The sequence below is a fragment of the Setaria viridis genome, chromosome 1 (assembly GCF_005286985.2).
Source record: "Setaria viridis chromosome 1, Setaria_viridis_v4.0, whole genome shotgun sequence".
Taxonomy (NCBI): Eukaryota; Viridiplantae; Streptophyta; class Magnoliopsida; order Poales; family Poaceae; genus Setaria; species Setaria viridis.
Window position 1 is genome coordinate 32,721,520 of NC_048263.2, and position 13,594 is coordinate 32,735,113.

Sequence of the window (13,594 nt, forward strand, 5' to 3'; positions counted from 1 at the left end):
TAATCACACGCTACTCACTTGGGTGGATCATTTGTAGTACCATTCATTTTTTTACTAGGTAATGCAAAGATTTCGTCAAGCAGCAGCATCACTAATCACATGCTACTCACTTGGGTGGCGTACATCTGCCCGATGGCCGGCGATGCCTCCACCATGGCCCTCACCGTCAGCATCTTCTCCACGGGCGGATCCTCCATCGCGGGCAAGGCCGGCGGAGGCCGCGGGGGCCGGGCAGGGCCGGGCGGGGCCGGCCGGAGGTCGCGGCGGCGGCGGCGAGGCGGAGGCGGCGGGCGAGGTGGAGGTGGCGGGGGAGGTGGAGGCGGTGGGGCCGGCCGGAGGCGGAGGCGGCGGCGGCGGGGCCGGCGGGCAAGGCGGAGGCGGCGGGGCTGGCCGGAGGTGGCGGCGGCGGCGGCGAGGCGGAGGCCACGGGCGAGGTGGAGGCGGCGGTTCGGGCGAAGGAGCGGGGAGAGAGAGACTGAAGGGAGGAGAGAGAGGGGAGGGGGCAGGGGGGAAGTGGTCCGGGGGAACCACCTTTTAGTCCATTTTAGCTACCCCCAAGTGACTAAGGGATTAGTGGGGAGCTAAAATTTAGTCCACCAGTTTTAGCTCACCTGTTTGGGAACACAGGTGACTAAAATGGATTAAAGTGGGGGTGCTAAAGTTTAGCACCCCTCCTCCAAACACCCCGTTGTAGAAATCCTATATTTTGACTGTGATGGTGAATTACTGGTTTTGCCTTTTATGGAAAATGCTTTCTCACTTTCACTAGTCGATGTACAAATTTCCATGGCGTGTAACCTTCCGTTAATGAAGTACTCCCCTCTAGTCATAAATGAGTGACGTTTTGGGCTGTCTTAATTCACCCTTTCAAATTTTGGTTGTATATTGAGTTTTGATACCTGGAAATGCTATGTGTACATTTGTCCTGGAATTTATATTGTTCCTATGTTTCATAAATATTTTGTGATAAAATCAAAATTGTATTTGTTCTATGCCGATGTGAAGCCAAGTTACCAATTTCCTGCTTAGTTAGTTTTTATCACTGATTTTGTACTACTATAATACTCTATTTTAGCCACTAATAAAACAAACAATTATAATACGAACATTGTTTTTTCTTTGAGATGAATCTCCATATGCCACCTTATTGTCGGATACAGAAATATAAGACTCAATAAGGTATATATCGAATAGCTACTGAAGTGCAAAAAACTTAGCTATGTTCATCCTAGAAACATCGTCAATTCGTCACCCATATATGGACGATTTGCAACTTAGGTAGGACCTGCACTTAAAACGGCACAACTCCTCATTTTTATGGAGATTGAGCTGCTATTACGTACTAAGTTCATGGTGAAATTTCTAAACTTCAAACAAAACTTCTTGTAGTATGGCATGTTTTGTTCCATTAGGACAAAGCTTTGACCGGTTATATTGTTAATATGTCATCTATGTGATACGAGATGGTAATCATAAGTAATATCATAAACGACTCTAATAGCATCAAGTTTGTATCCCAAATATTTTTTTGAATTAATAGAGTAATTGTTTGTCAAAAAATTTGACCTAACTAAATGAAATTTGTAGGTTCAAACAGATGAAGTAGGCACAGTTTATTTCTTGAAAGTAGAGTGACCTAAAATGGGCAGTTTGTTTGGTGTTGTTACTTTATTAGATAGGTTAGGGTACCTATTGAGTACGGGCAGTCCAGCCAATCCAATCGGGAATTGCGTGCGCAGTTCAGATAACACATAGTATGTTATTATGTGCTGCTCAAGAAATCTCTTGACCCAATTAGAGGAGATTTCTTTCAAACGGATTGCTCGTATTCGTACGAGGACAGTGCCATGTAATACGTAGTATAGGGAAGATCTAACCTTCCATTACTATAGGTAATTTAGTAATTATTATATTGTAAAAAAGTGAGATTCCACTTGGAACGATCTTAGTGTAAAAAAAATATTATAGTGATACAATTAATCTTGACCATAAGATGTTTTCATACTAATCTTTTTTTTCTAACACAAGTACCGTAAAAGAGGCTTGTTTAATGCCCACTTGTTGCTAGAGTACTCCTACTAGTTCATTTAGGCGAATCTACGCCAACAGATTAACAGGAAATCGTGTAGCGGAGCTGAGCGCTGCAGCTAGCTGACGGTTTGCTTACCAGCAACTGACGGAGCCAATAAATCAGCTAGCCCGAAGCTTATTTCCTCACCAACCACCAACTGCCAATTTGTGCCGTACTACATGGGCCTTGTTTTTGCTTAAACAAGCTGTAGTTTTACATTAGACTAAAGCGTCTTGCGCGATTGATGATTTGTGTTGCTGTTTTGCTCATTGGATATCCCGTTCTTCGATTGAAGGTGGACTACCAATATGCTTGATGGTGTATGAATCACGATAATTGAGCTTCAGAAATGCGGTGGTTTGCCGGCAGGTCGCAGACTCTCTTCGTTTCTTGTAGGCAACATTTTGTGATACGGCCCAGCCCACACAGCAGGCCAGCAGCACAGCACAACGGTCCCACGCAGCCGCCGCCCGCCCGCTCGCACTAGCGCCGCCGCTTGCCCGCACGAACGCCGCCGCTCGCCGGCAAGGGGGACTGGACGAGCACTTACGGACGTCGCAGCACGCTCGAGCGCCGCTTCCCCCCCGCTCGCGACGAACATCCACCTCCAGCGCTCGCCGTTATCTCCGGTGAGTTTCCCCTTCTAGATCTAGTGTTCCTCTGGAGTCTGGATTGATCCTTCCCAGTTATTTTCCTCGTTGATTTCCTCCTCCCCACATGTTCTTCATTTCTTGAGGAGTAGATGGCAGCATCGAGCAGCACTAGTGCTAGAGTAGTATCTGCGGCCGCAACCGACATCAAGGCTCCACTATGTGATCGTGTTGACATTTTAGAGAAACCTAAATCTGGTGTAAGCAATATTTTCTGGAAATGCAATTATTGCTCAATGGAGAAATTCACTAGCTACACTAGGGTAGTGTGAACTTTGTTATGCATTGCTATTTATTATTCTTAAAAAAATGCTGAAACATATGCGCATATTGGAGTTTTCAGGTGGAAATGCCGTACCCGCCTATCCATGTAACATAGGGAGTAAGCGCTCACTACGCTGTGCTGTTTTGATTAATCAAATCAGAAAGGTTTCTGAGTCTGAACTGTATTGTTTTTGTAATGTATGGGCTTAAGCCACAACCTGAGAATTTCTCCATACTTATTTGTATTCATTATAGAAATTTAAGAATTATCGGCAGTAGTATGAAAATGTTTGCTTCTCCTGTATTTCACTTATGAATCACATCTTAAGGTTACATTTGATCCATTGAGCTTAAATAAATTAGAACTGAAAAGCTAGAAGTTTTTATTGATTCAATATCTGGTTTTGTGAAGAATAAGGCAAGATGGCAATGGCCACATCATCAGCATACCCTCCGCCTCCACCATTTTACCGACTTTACAAGGATTACGAGCAAGATCCCTCATCTGCACCAGAACCTCCACCGCCAATTGATGGAATATATACAGTCTTTGGTGTTGAGCGCAAAGTATGTTGCTTATTGTACTTTTCATGCTACCCTCTTATTGGTTTTTGCTAAACTCACTGTGATTTGTCTCCATGGTATCTAGGTAAATGAGGGGCTGCAAAGCTTGGAGAGTCTAGGTCTCCACCAGCTTTATCCAAAGGGTCCCAATATTGGTGCGTCTTGTTCTTGAGAAATAGATCTGTTTATCTGAGTATGCATATTTATCTCAAATGTCTGTGATTTTTTGAATGTTAGAAATATTTATAAGCATAAGCTAGTTTAATTTTTTATACCAAATAAGTTGTTTCTACAATTTTGAGTACTTAATAACTTGTATCTTTGGTTTAATGAGCTGCCTCTTTGGAAAATTGATTAAATTTAGACTTCAAAAAGGAGCTGAGGACCCTTAACAGAGAGCTTCAACTGCATATTTTGGAGCTGGCAGATATTTTAGTGGAGAGACCTTCTCAGTACGCTCGCAGGGTAGAAGATATTTCACTCATATTCCAGAACTTACACCATCTTCTCAATTCCCTACGGCCACATCAGGTGTGAGCGTGTGAGCCTAGTCTTTGTTCCATATGGTGTATTGGTGTATTTTTGTGCAATTCCCAGAAATGTAACATTCTTTAATACCTCTTAGGCAAGGGCCACATTGATTCACATGCTTGAGAGCCAAATTCAGCGCCGGAAGCAAGCAATTGAAGATATAAAACAGTGAGTAACTGCTCCTTTTACATTCTTTAATATCTTTAGGCAAGGGCCACATTCATTGACATGCTTGAGAGCCAAATTCAGCGCCACAAGCAAGCAATGGAAGATATAAAACAGCGAACAACTAGTCCTTTAGCTTGGATGCATAAATTGGAAAATGGATTGTGTCCAGACATGCTTCCTTGTTCACAAATGTTGCAAAATTCTTTTTGTGTCTTTTTTCTTTTACTACAGCATTACAACTTTTGCACAGTAAAGAACTGAAGAAGTGAAGTATTGTTATCCGTTACAATACCGAAGGACCATTTAACTACTGTTTACTGCTTCAGTTTGAAATGTATATTGTAGTTCAGGAGATGGGTGTCTGATAGTTTTGATAAGAAGTGGTAGAGAACATGGTATTCGATAAAGTTGATTTGTTACCTTGAATACACATTTTATACATTATCCTGTATGTCTGCTTCATTTTTGTGTGTAACCTTCGTCTCAGGGACCATAATAATTAATCGCTTGCTTGCAAATCTTTTTTTTTCATTGTAAATTGTGACTGCACAAATGTAGTATTTTGACAACCCATGAGTATTTTCTTACTTCAGGAGGAGACAGGAAGCGCAAACGCTGCTTGGCGAATCACTGCTTGTCTTAGATGGAAGCCAAACTAATTAGGCTGGTGCCATTTGACTGTCAGAAGACAGATTAGTGCTCTATGAGTTCGATAGTGTGTGTAGAAGTTTGCTTGCAGGGACAACCCAGAGACGGTATTGAGATATTTCTTGCTTCTTGTGGTGTCTGTTGTCGCCTTGTTGTATTTCAGCTTTGATCACTGAATCTTACATTGATGGTCGATGCTAACATACTCCAGCTACTTCATGCTTAACTGTGATGTTTATGTTCCATACCTTTTCTCAGTTGGGAGTTGCTGTTGCATACTTGCATTAGTCTGTAGTCTTAGCGGATTGTGTGGTTGATGCCCATACTTTAGATGCTTCTTTAATTTTATTTTATATTGCTATGCGATTGCACGCCGAAACAAGTCGGTCAAATGCCAAGGGATTAAACCTGGTATTACGAGAGCCAATGTGTTCTGTAAAAGTGCGACGGACTAGTTTGTTATATATGTCCAGTTTTGATTACTAGCGATGCCATCGTCTTGTTGCCACACATCCTCTGCATCCTATTTTCTATGAGCCCGTGTCTACTTGCTGCGGTTTTGTCAGTACAAATATTGCGAAGCAGTATTTTAGTTACTGATTGTGGGTTATCTGAATTTAAAGGCTCCCCTGTTTGGTAGCCGCCAGAGCTCGCAAGAGCCGCGCCTAACCTGTGGCGGACAAAACGTCCGCCACGCTTTTGGCGTACTACAGCGCACGGTTATCGCTAAGCTCTGCTTCCTATGACTAGCTTGGCTGTTTATGGGATAGCGTCAAACATGTGAATAGCCCGTCACGTCTGTTTTCCTCTTCCCGTAAAAGTTTCAGATCCTGATCATCCGACCTTCCACTGACGGCTACGATTGCTGTCCCGCCAACCAGAGCCAAACACGCCTACCGAGGCGTAAAGGCAAAACTTGCAACCGAAGAGCATGGGAATACTTGCAAAAATCAGAACACGCGAATCCATTGGATTGGCAAACAGTATATCAACAGACATATAAAAAAACATCGTCTTCCAATAACTAATAATGTGAACGAGAGAACCCCACAACGGGTAGCAGAAGAGTCTAGAACATCCACAAATGCTCGATTGCAATTTAGGACAATCTCTTGTGTAATCCATAAAAGTGATCCAGCAATGCCTCGCCACAAAATATTACTGGAGTATCTATGTCACTGCCACCTGCACTCAACTACTGAAATGCTTTTAATCACAATGCATACGCTTCTCCGTTTGAAGTTGCTAATGATAAGATGCCCAGTAACAACAGGCTGGACAGTTTCTTGCCGTCTGAGTGCAAATAAATCCATGAAACTATCTTAACTACAGGAGCCCCTCAGTAGAAAACAGAAGCCATCAGCCGCAATGGACTCCAGATAAGTCACACTCCTAAAACACACAGAAAGAAAGTGTCAAAGAATCACTCATCTAGACCTAATTTAGATCAATTGGTAGACCGTACAGACAGATGCACAAAGGAATGGGTGTGGATACCATCAGCTGCGACAGAAAACAACATATATTGCCACCCCCTTCTAATTGGCCAGGCGCTTATGAGGTGAGGTAAGGCAACGTCATACTAATCCAAGAAATTGCAAACCAGCAGCGTGGAGGACGCAAAAGGAAGGAAAACAAAAGGATAAGAAGGGGCTCCCAACCTACCAGCCAGCCCATATGCTCCTCGGGCCCATGCTGTATAGGGTCATCTGATCCAGTGCGGCCACTACCCCTACGGCCCTCTTGCTTCCTCCACACCCCTGTTCTACAGTTCACTACTGCGACCTGCAACTCTCCTCCCGGTCGCTTCCTTCCTTCACTGCTCTGTGATCTCTGATGAACCGCAGCTGCTGCCCCTCCTCTCCCCAAGGTCGACAATGCCGCAGTTTACTGGAGCAAATTTTGCACCACCCACACCGGAGCCAGCGGGGACACACAGAATTCCAGCACGCCTCATCTCCTAGGTGACGACTTGAAAAATATACACATCACAATAGTCTAGAAAGTATCTCTCTAAAGTTATAATAACAAATAATCATGTAGCTAATCTCTAAGGCTCTTCCTAAAGAATGCTAAGCAATCTTATGTAATTCATTTTACGAACATCACAAGATTAGAAGACTAATATTCTAAAAGACTAAACAGCACATAATGGGAGCAGCATTAATATCCTGAGCTCACAATGAGACTATGATAGTCAGATACAGGATTGCAAGCTATCTTTTTTCACAGCTCAACACTAACCTTTTGTGAACTACCCAGGAAGCTCTTGGCTTTAAATCTTTATGGAAATTTTGAGTCCTTATGATCCCCGTTCAACAAGGCAGTAAAACAGTTTGCTAGTTCCGAGATATCAACCTCAGTAGAATATCATTAATTCTTATTCTAGACCACTGTTAGAAATTAGAACAGTAGTTTAGCATAAAGTTTGGAAGTAAATTATTAAAAGAGCTCTGTAGGTTAAGACCAATCAAGCAGGACTCTACTGCTGCTATGTAAAGAGATTGTCACACAGTTGAGTTTCCTGAACAACACACTTCTTAGAACTAATGGTAAATTTTATTTGAATTGGCATACCTTCACTAAAATTCCGGGAATGAAGTTTCTGGCTCCATCTTAGCAGCAACAAAAAGTTCAATGGTTATATGCCTAGCTTATCAAGTTTTACACGTATGGGTGGCACATGGAGTGGAAAGTAGAATATATAGTTCCGAATTCAAAGACATACTGTGTTTGGAAAATGAAGATCATTTGGATCACTAACAAGTTAAAATTTATCACACAGACAAGTTACGCAATTAAGGCAGACAGCATATGGATTACAATCTTTCAAACTCATGTACCCATTACCTCAATAGATGCTTATCGGCTTGTCAAGGCATGTGGCATCAATAACGTGGTCAACAATATTTCCTTAACATATATTAGTGGTCAAAGATGAGCAAATGGAACTGCGGGGCACACAAAGCAACGTCTCACAGTACTAGGAAGACTACGTCTAAGTGCTAACAGGAACTGCATAATCATCAAATATAAGTGTATGATAACTAGCAAAGACCGAATCTCGCTTCAGAACCTATAACATCAGAAATGCAGTAATACAAAAGCATTCCAAGTTTGAATGCCTACAATATAAGAAATAGTGGTCCAAGTGCATGCTAGTACTATAGCATGGAAACGAATTACAGCAATACCGCATGCAAGAGTCAATCGCATGACGGTGAAAGAAATGCAAGTAATTTTTCTCGAAACAAAAAGCCCTAGAGCCAACTCTAACAGAAAATACCAGAACGTACCACCAACCCATGGCAGTAGTCTAGTAGGAGACAGTTGATAAACTACTAACTAGTTTCATAACTGCTGCTCCATAAAAAGGCGAAATAAATCTACACTGTCCCAACCTTAGTTAAGTAAAACAAAGTGTAAGGGCTGCTTTTGTCCATAAATCATGTTGAAATATGCAATGCATACTTGGAATATTTTAGAAGATTGTGGAGATCTCAAGAAACTAATTTTGCCATGTATAAGGATAAGATCATGGCAAGGTAAGAAGGTTTCCTAGGTGGTTCTCCATGTTTCAATTAATAGATGTGGTGTTGTAATAAAGCATAAAGGAACACAGAGTAAAAAAATAAATAAACATAACCATGTTGTTCATTTTACCAACCCAGTTGAGCAAACTAAGCATCATCTACCAACAAATTTAATTAAAACAACCCGACTGCAAGGTATGATCAAAAGAGACTAGGCATCATCCTTAATAGGAACCCATCATTTTAATGCAAGCGATAGATAAATACTGTGCATAAATTGCATGTCATTTAGGTATAAACGGGAATGACCAAGGACACTTGCCTTCCTTAGAGCCCTACTGCTGCTCAGAGCCTTCAAAGCCTTGATCTTCTATGAATTCTTTGAACGGCGCACTCTATACGCATCACAGAAGTACATGCAAAGAAAGCAATACAAAAAATGAAAAACAATACACCAATAGAAATAGTAGAACTAAAAAGTGGTACAAACTATTATATACGTTATTATGAACACTTGAGCAGAAGAATCACTCAAAATGGAGTTAAAACGCGAAAGATATGCACTAAACAAGGTTAGGGGCTTGTTGGCAAGTTTTAGAAACTTCCAAGGGCTTAACTGTGAAAACCAAGGGCATAAATGTAAATACACATATAAACACGAGGCCTAACACATAAAAAGCTAAAATCGAACTATAATGAGAGAATCTATACTTTCCGAGGGCTTTTTTCACAAAAGTTACAAGACACCTAACTACTACAATTAATTACATGCTTCTTCGGGGATCAAATCGCAAAAAGGTCATCTTCCAGCTCCAAACCAGAGCAGCGACGGTTGTTCTCGTGGCAATGGGGGCTTGGGACGGTGCTGGTGGCACTAGCGCGGGTGCACAAGCGAACGGCTGGCGGTGCGAGGGCGCGGGGCAGCTAGGGGCGTGGAGGTAGGAAAGTGCGGGCGCAGGTAGGGGGAGCAGGTGGTTGAGCGAGCGCGACTCAGGCGCGGGCACACGGGCGGCCGAGCAAGAGGGGCGGCACTTCTGCGGCTTGGGAAGTGTCGACCATGGCCGGTGCTATGAAACAGAGGGACAACGAGAGACTAGAAGGGGAGCGATGACCATGATTCATTACACTCGCATAAGATGGTGAAACAGCGATACCGACGAGACGAATGCGATGGTGTCCTCACCTTATGGTGTATTTGCTTGTCAAAGTTCTCGTCGGAAAGTTTGTTGGAGTTCCGGAGATCCAAAAATTCGGCGTCGAACCCAGGAAGTTAGGGTTTGCAAAATGAGATTGGGTTTGCGGGGTTGGAAAGCGAACGTCGAGGAGATTACCGGGTATATTTATAGTTAGGGTAGGAGTCGGGTTTTATATTCTCCTTTTTTTTATTTCAGGAATTAAAATAATATGGTTTGGGACACGGAAAATCCAAATAAAATATTTAAAGCTAGGGAAAAACTATGTAGGACCTTATAAAAATTAGATTTAGCTCTAGGAACAAGAGAATAAATTCTCAGAAAAACCTAAACCTCGCATAACGCATTTTTAAAATTTTTACACTCATGAGACACCAAAATGCACATGCATGAATGCATGAAACACACACTCATTTGGACTAAATTATTGGATATGATATTTAAATTCAATTAGCCTATGGAAATTCCAATTAAATCCTAGGAATTTAAATAAGCCTTAAATAAAATATAGAAAATTCAGAAAGTTGCTAAATAAGTTGTGTAACGAATTTTAGGGTGTTATGTAGGTGCTTCCTTCCGGTTGCTAAATAAATTCAGAAAGTTGCTAAATAAAATCTAGCTCCATCCACAGATACGGCTGGTGTCTAAATAGGGGTCGTATCACGTCCACACAGGAACACTACCTGGGAAACAAATGCATCATCATAACATGGCATACAATGCCACCAGGTCCTCCGGACCTCAACCTATGACCAATGCCGACCAGACCTGGGGCTATGCCAAGGTCCTGCTCTAGTCTACCTGTTGCCCACTGTGGCCTCTTGAGATGGTTTACTAGGTCCAACTTAGGGATGAAAATGGTACAGATATTATCCACCTGTTCGTCCGACCGAAGGGGTTCAGATACTCAAATGGTAAGATTCGGATAAACTCAAATGGTAAGTTCGTATCCGAATCCGGACATTCAATATCCGTACCATATCCAAATCTAGATACTCAAAATTTCATTTCTAAGATCCTAATAGGATGAATAACAATATTCAACACATCTTGTCACTATTTGTATCCGAATTCGATCTAAGAAAAAAAATAACTATATATATTTGTATCCGCAATATCCATTCGTATCCGATCCATTTTCATCCCTAGTTTAGCTGGTGGGGTGTGAATCAAGGCTTCACATGGACAGGCACTCCCAAAGACTGTACCTTTTCGGCACGTATGGTTGCACGCTTTCACTAGAAAGATTTGCCCATGAATCGGTCCTTATATGACCGAAGTAAGCTCTTAAGACAGGATCCTCCACCAAGGCTGTCCCCCGACTCCCAAGTCTCTTCCTTAATAGTATCTAACCCTTAGTTGGTTCTTTTTATGTTTTTCTACAAAACGCACACATTTAGGATTTTCCTTGAAAAACATTGTATATTGATATTAGTAAGATATTCTATTTCTAAAATAACGCTCGATCGTTGATCCAGTCATGATCGGGGTCATTTATGGGATTTTTGGCTAGAAGTGGCTCCAAGTCAAGGCAAGGAAGAGAATAGATGTGGGTTGCTCCTATGGTTTTATAAAATTATGCAAGTCAAGTTATTATATTGGCAACTTTTAATATTTATGAAAAATATAAGATAAAAATATGATCAAGGAAGAAGGTGCTAGGACTGGCCTTCATTGACATTTCCTAGGTTGACCAGGGGTTCGGCTTCTTGCCTTCTGGATTCTCAGCTTCTTGTCAGAGCCTGGTCAGGTGAACGCTTCTACACGTCTTGTTCATGGCCCGACCTTCATATCTTCTGGATCCTTGGCTTATGGCCAGGTCTTGGTCATGTCCTTGGTTCACACAAACATACGAATATACAATCAATTGTAGCAAATAATATATGACTAAAGAAAATGGAATAGGACTGTTGATGGACGCTTTGGGAATTATCTAAATGATAATCCCCGGATAAAAGATGAAATGGTTTGTTAATTATTTAGGAATAAGTTTCTACATAAATAAATGGATAAAATTGTTGAATTTTGAGAAGAATTCTAAGAAATAAGGAATGGATTTTCTAGGGTTTTTGACAGGCATCATGATGGCTAGATTTTATTGATATCTAAGATTTTGGTTGGCGGCATATCGACTAGGTTTTGGAATAGACCCTAGGTATGATTTGGGTGTTGGGTGGTGCAAATGGATTTCAAGGCTATGAAACTTGCATGACAGGCTCGGCTTCGACTCGGGGGTCAGCCGTACAATAGGTGGAGCTAGTCAAGTTTTCTTGGACGTGTGTGTCTGTCAATCCTGGGACATTATCCATCAAAATCTTCCACCTTTTGGTAGATTTTGCAAACAATGTGTATATACGTTGGATGAGATAAAAAAAGAAATAGCTTGGCTGCAAGATTTAACAAATAGTAAGTTTCAAACTTTTCCCAAGTCATGGCATATTATATGAAAACAATGCATAATAGAAATAATAGTTTACCTGCAAGATTTTCTAATATCACAAAGAGTAAGATTCAGACTATGGCATGCACACGGCATGTATAGTGCTCTTCGATTAATTTCAAGCAAGCGCTTCTGAACACCTTGGTGAGGACCCTTCATATTTGAACCATTATTATAGCCTTGTCCTCTCACATCATCAATATTCAAATCAAGAGAGGCCAATACATTCTTTAATTCATTCAATTCATTCAAGAGAGGCCAATACATTCTTTAATTCATTAAAAAGATCCAACCTGATGTGTCATCTACCTTCAAGAACTCTAGGAAGAACTCCTTTACCCTTGGAACATTCCTCGACATATTGACACACCGAATAATTAGAGTCATTTGTTCTTCATGGCCCACATCTGGAGTACAATCTAAAATCACAGAAAAATACTTGGCATCCTTGATGATCTTTAATGCAGTTTGTTTCACACAATCTGCAAGAAGAGAAATCATCTCATTCTGAATTTTATGCCCAAGATAATGATGATCAATCTCACTATTTTAAATCTGCCTAATATGGTCTTGCATCACGGGATCAAATTCACTCATCATTTCAACTGTGCCCAAAAAGTTACCATTGCTATCTTGATATAGTTTCTCATTTTTCCCTCGAAAAGTAAAATTATGTTTAGCAAGAAACTTGACTGCAGAAACAATTTCTTACTAAAACTTGTCTCCAACATTCTCTCTCCTTTGGAATTTCCCATTGCAAATCATCATCAATTATTTTATTTTTGCTCAACCTTAGCCTAAGTTCATTCCAAGTATTCATGTTTGTTATATGCTCAACACTATTCTCATGTTGCTTGAGTCTAACACTAAGATGTTTCCAGTCCCTGAATCCATCATGTGCTAGCAAACTTTTGCTCTGACTTGATTTGAACAATTTGAAGCAAAAACAAAAAACTTTGTCCACATGTTTAGAGTAAACCAACCATTTTCTATCAACCACCTCACCATTGCTTAACTTTCTGGAGTACTAAGCATATGTAAAACGTCTATTAAGAGCATCTATGGGGAACTCAAGATTCAATTCTCTCACTGGCCCCTTTTCAATCAATATATCTCTACCCTTTTTATCAAGATTTTCCCAAGTTCTAGGATCAAAGACATCATCAATAGAATCTTCTTGCACATCATCAATTGAATTTTCAGGTTGAGAGGAAGGCCGTAAATTTTCATTCTCTGTAGCAATATCAATGACATCAACTTGTTCACTTAAATTATCATTAACTTGTTGCTGCCCTTGTTCTTCAATATCAAGTCTGCAATATTTTAGTGGAGAGACCTTCTCAGTATGCTCGCAGGGTAGAAGATATTTCACTCAGTATGCTCGCAGGGTGAAGAGACCTTCAAAAGGGAGCTAAGGACCCTCCACAGAGGGCTTGCTTGCCTCGCTGAGGGAGCTAGCTTCAAAACCAGCGCAGATTTCATGGGCTGGTACTTGATTGAGGTGCCGAACTGCGACCGGATGGAGCTGGAGC

General features: G+C 41.2%; 1 protein-coding gene across 2 annotated transcripts; it reads left to right on the plus strand.

The window, feature by feature from the left end:
- Positions 1–2,362: 2,362 nt before the first annotated feature.
- On the plus strand, positions 2,363–5,141 carry LOC117838378 (mediator of RNA polymerase II transcription subunit 7a). Of its 2 annotated transcripts, XM_034718501.2 has the most exons (7): positions 2,363–2,700; positions 3,065–3,103; positions 3,398–3,552; positions 3,635–3,704; positions 3,914–4,080; positions 4,175–4,248; positions 4,842–5,141. In XM_034718501.2, the coding sequence occupies exons 3-7, from the start codon at positions 3,409–3,411 to the stop codon at positions 4,909–4,911; spliced, it is 525 nt and encodes a 174-aa protein (XP_034574392.1). In that variant the 5' UTR covers positions 2,363–2,700; positions 3,065–3,103; positions 3,398–3,408; the 3' UTR covers positions 4,912–5,141. The 2 variants fall into 2 exon arrangements, with proteins under 2 accessions (XP_034574392.1, XP_034574315.1); XM_034718424.2 differs by lacking the exon at positions 3,065–3,103 and having other exon boundaries at positions 2,378–2,700.
- Positions 5,142–13,594: the final 8,453 nt, after the last annotated feature.

Excerpts from the sequence above, each read along its gene's own strand:
- LOC117838378 (XM_034718501.2), top strand. The coding sequence starts at position 3,409 with ATGGCAATGGCCACATCATCAGCATACCCTCCGCCTCCACCATTTTAC. Across the intron at positions 3,705-3,913 it reads TCCAAAGGGTCCCAATATTG|ACTTCAAAAAGGAGCTGAGG; the intron begins GTGCGTCTTGTT and ends GATTAAATTTAG. Across the intron at positions 4,249-4,841 it reads GCAATTGAAGATATAAAACA|GAGGAGACAGGAAGCGCAAA; the intron begins GTGAGTAACTGC and ends TTCTTACTTCAG.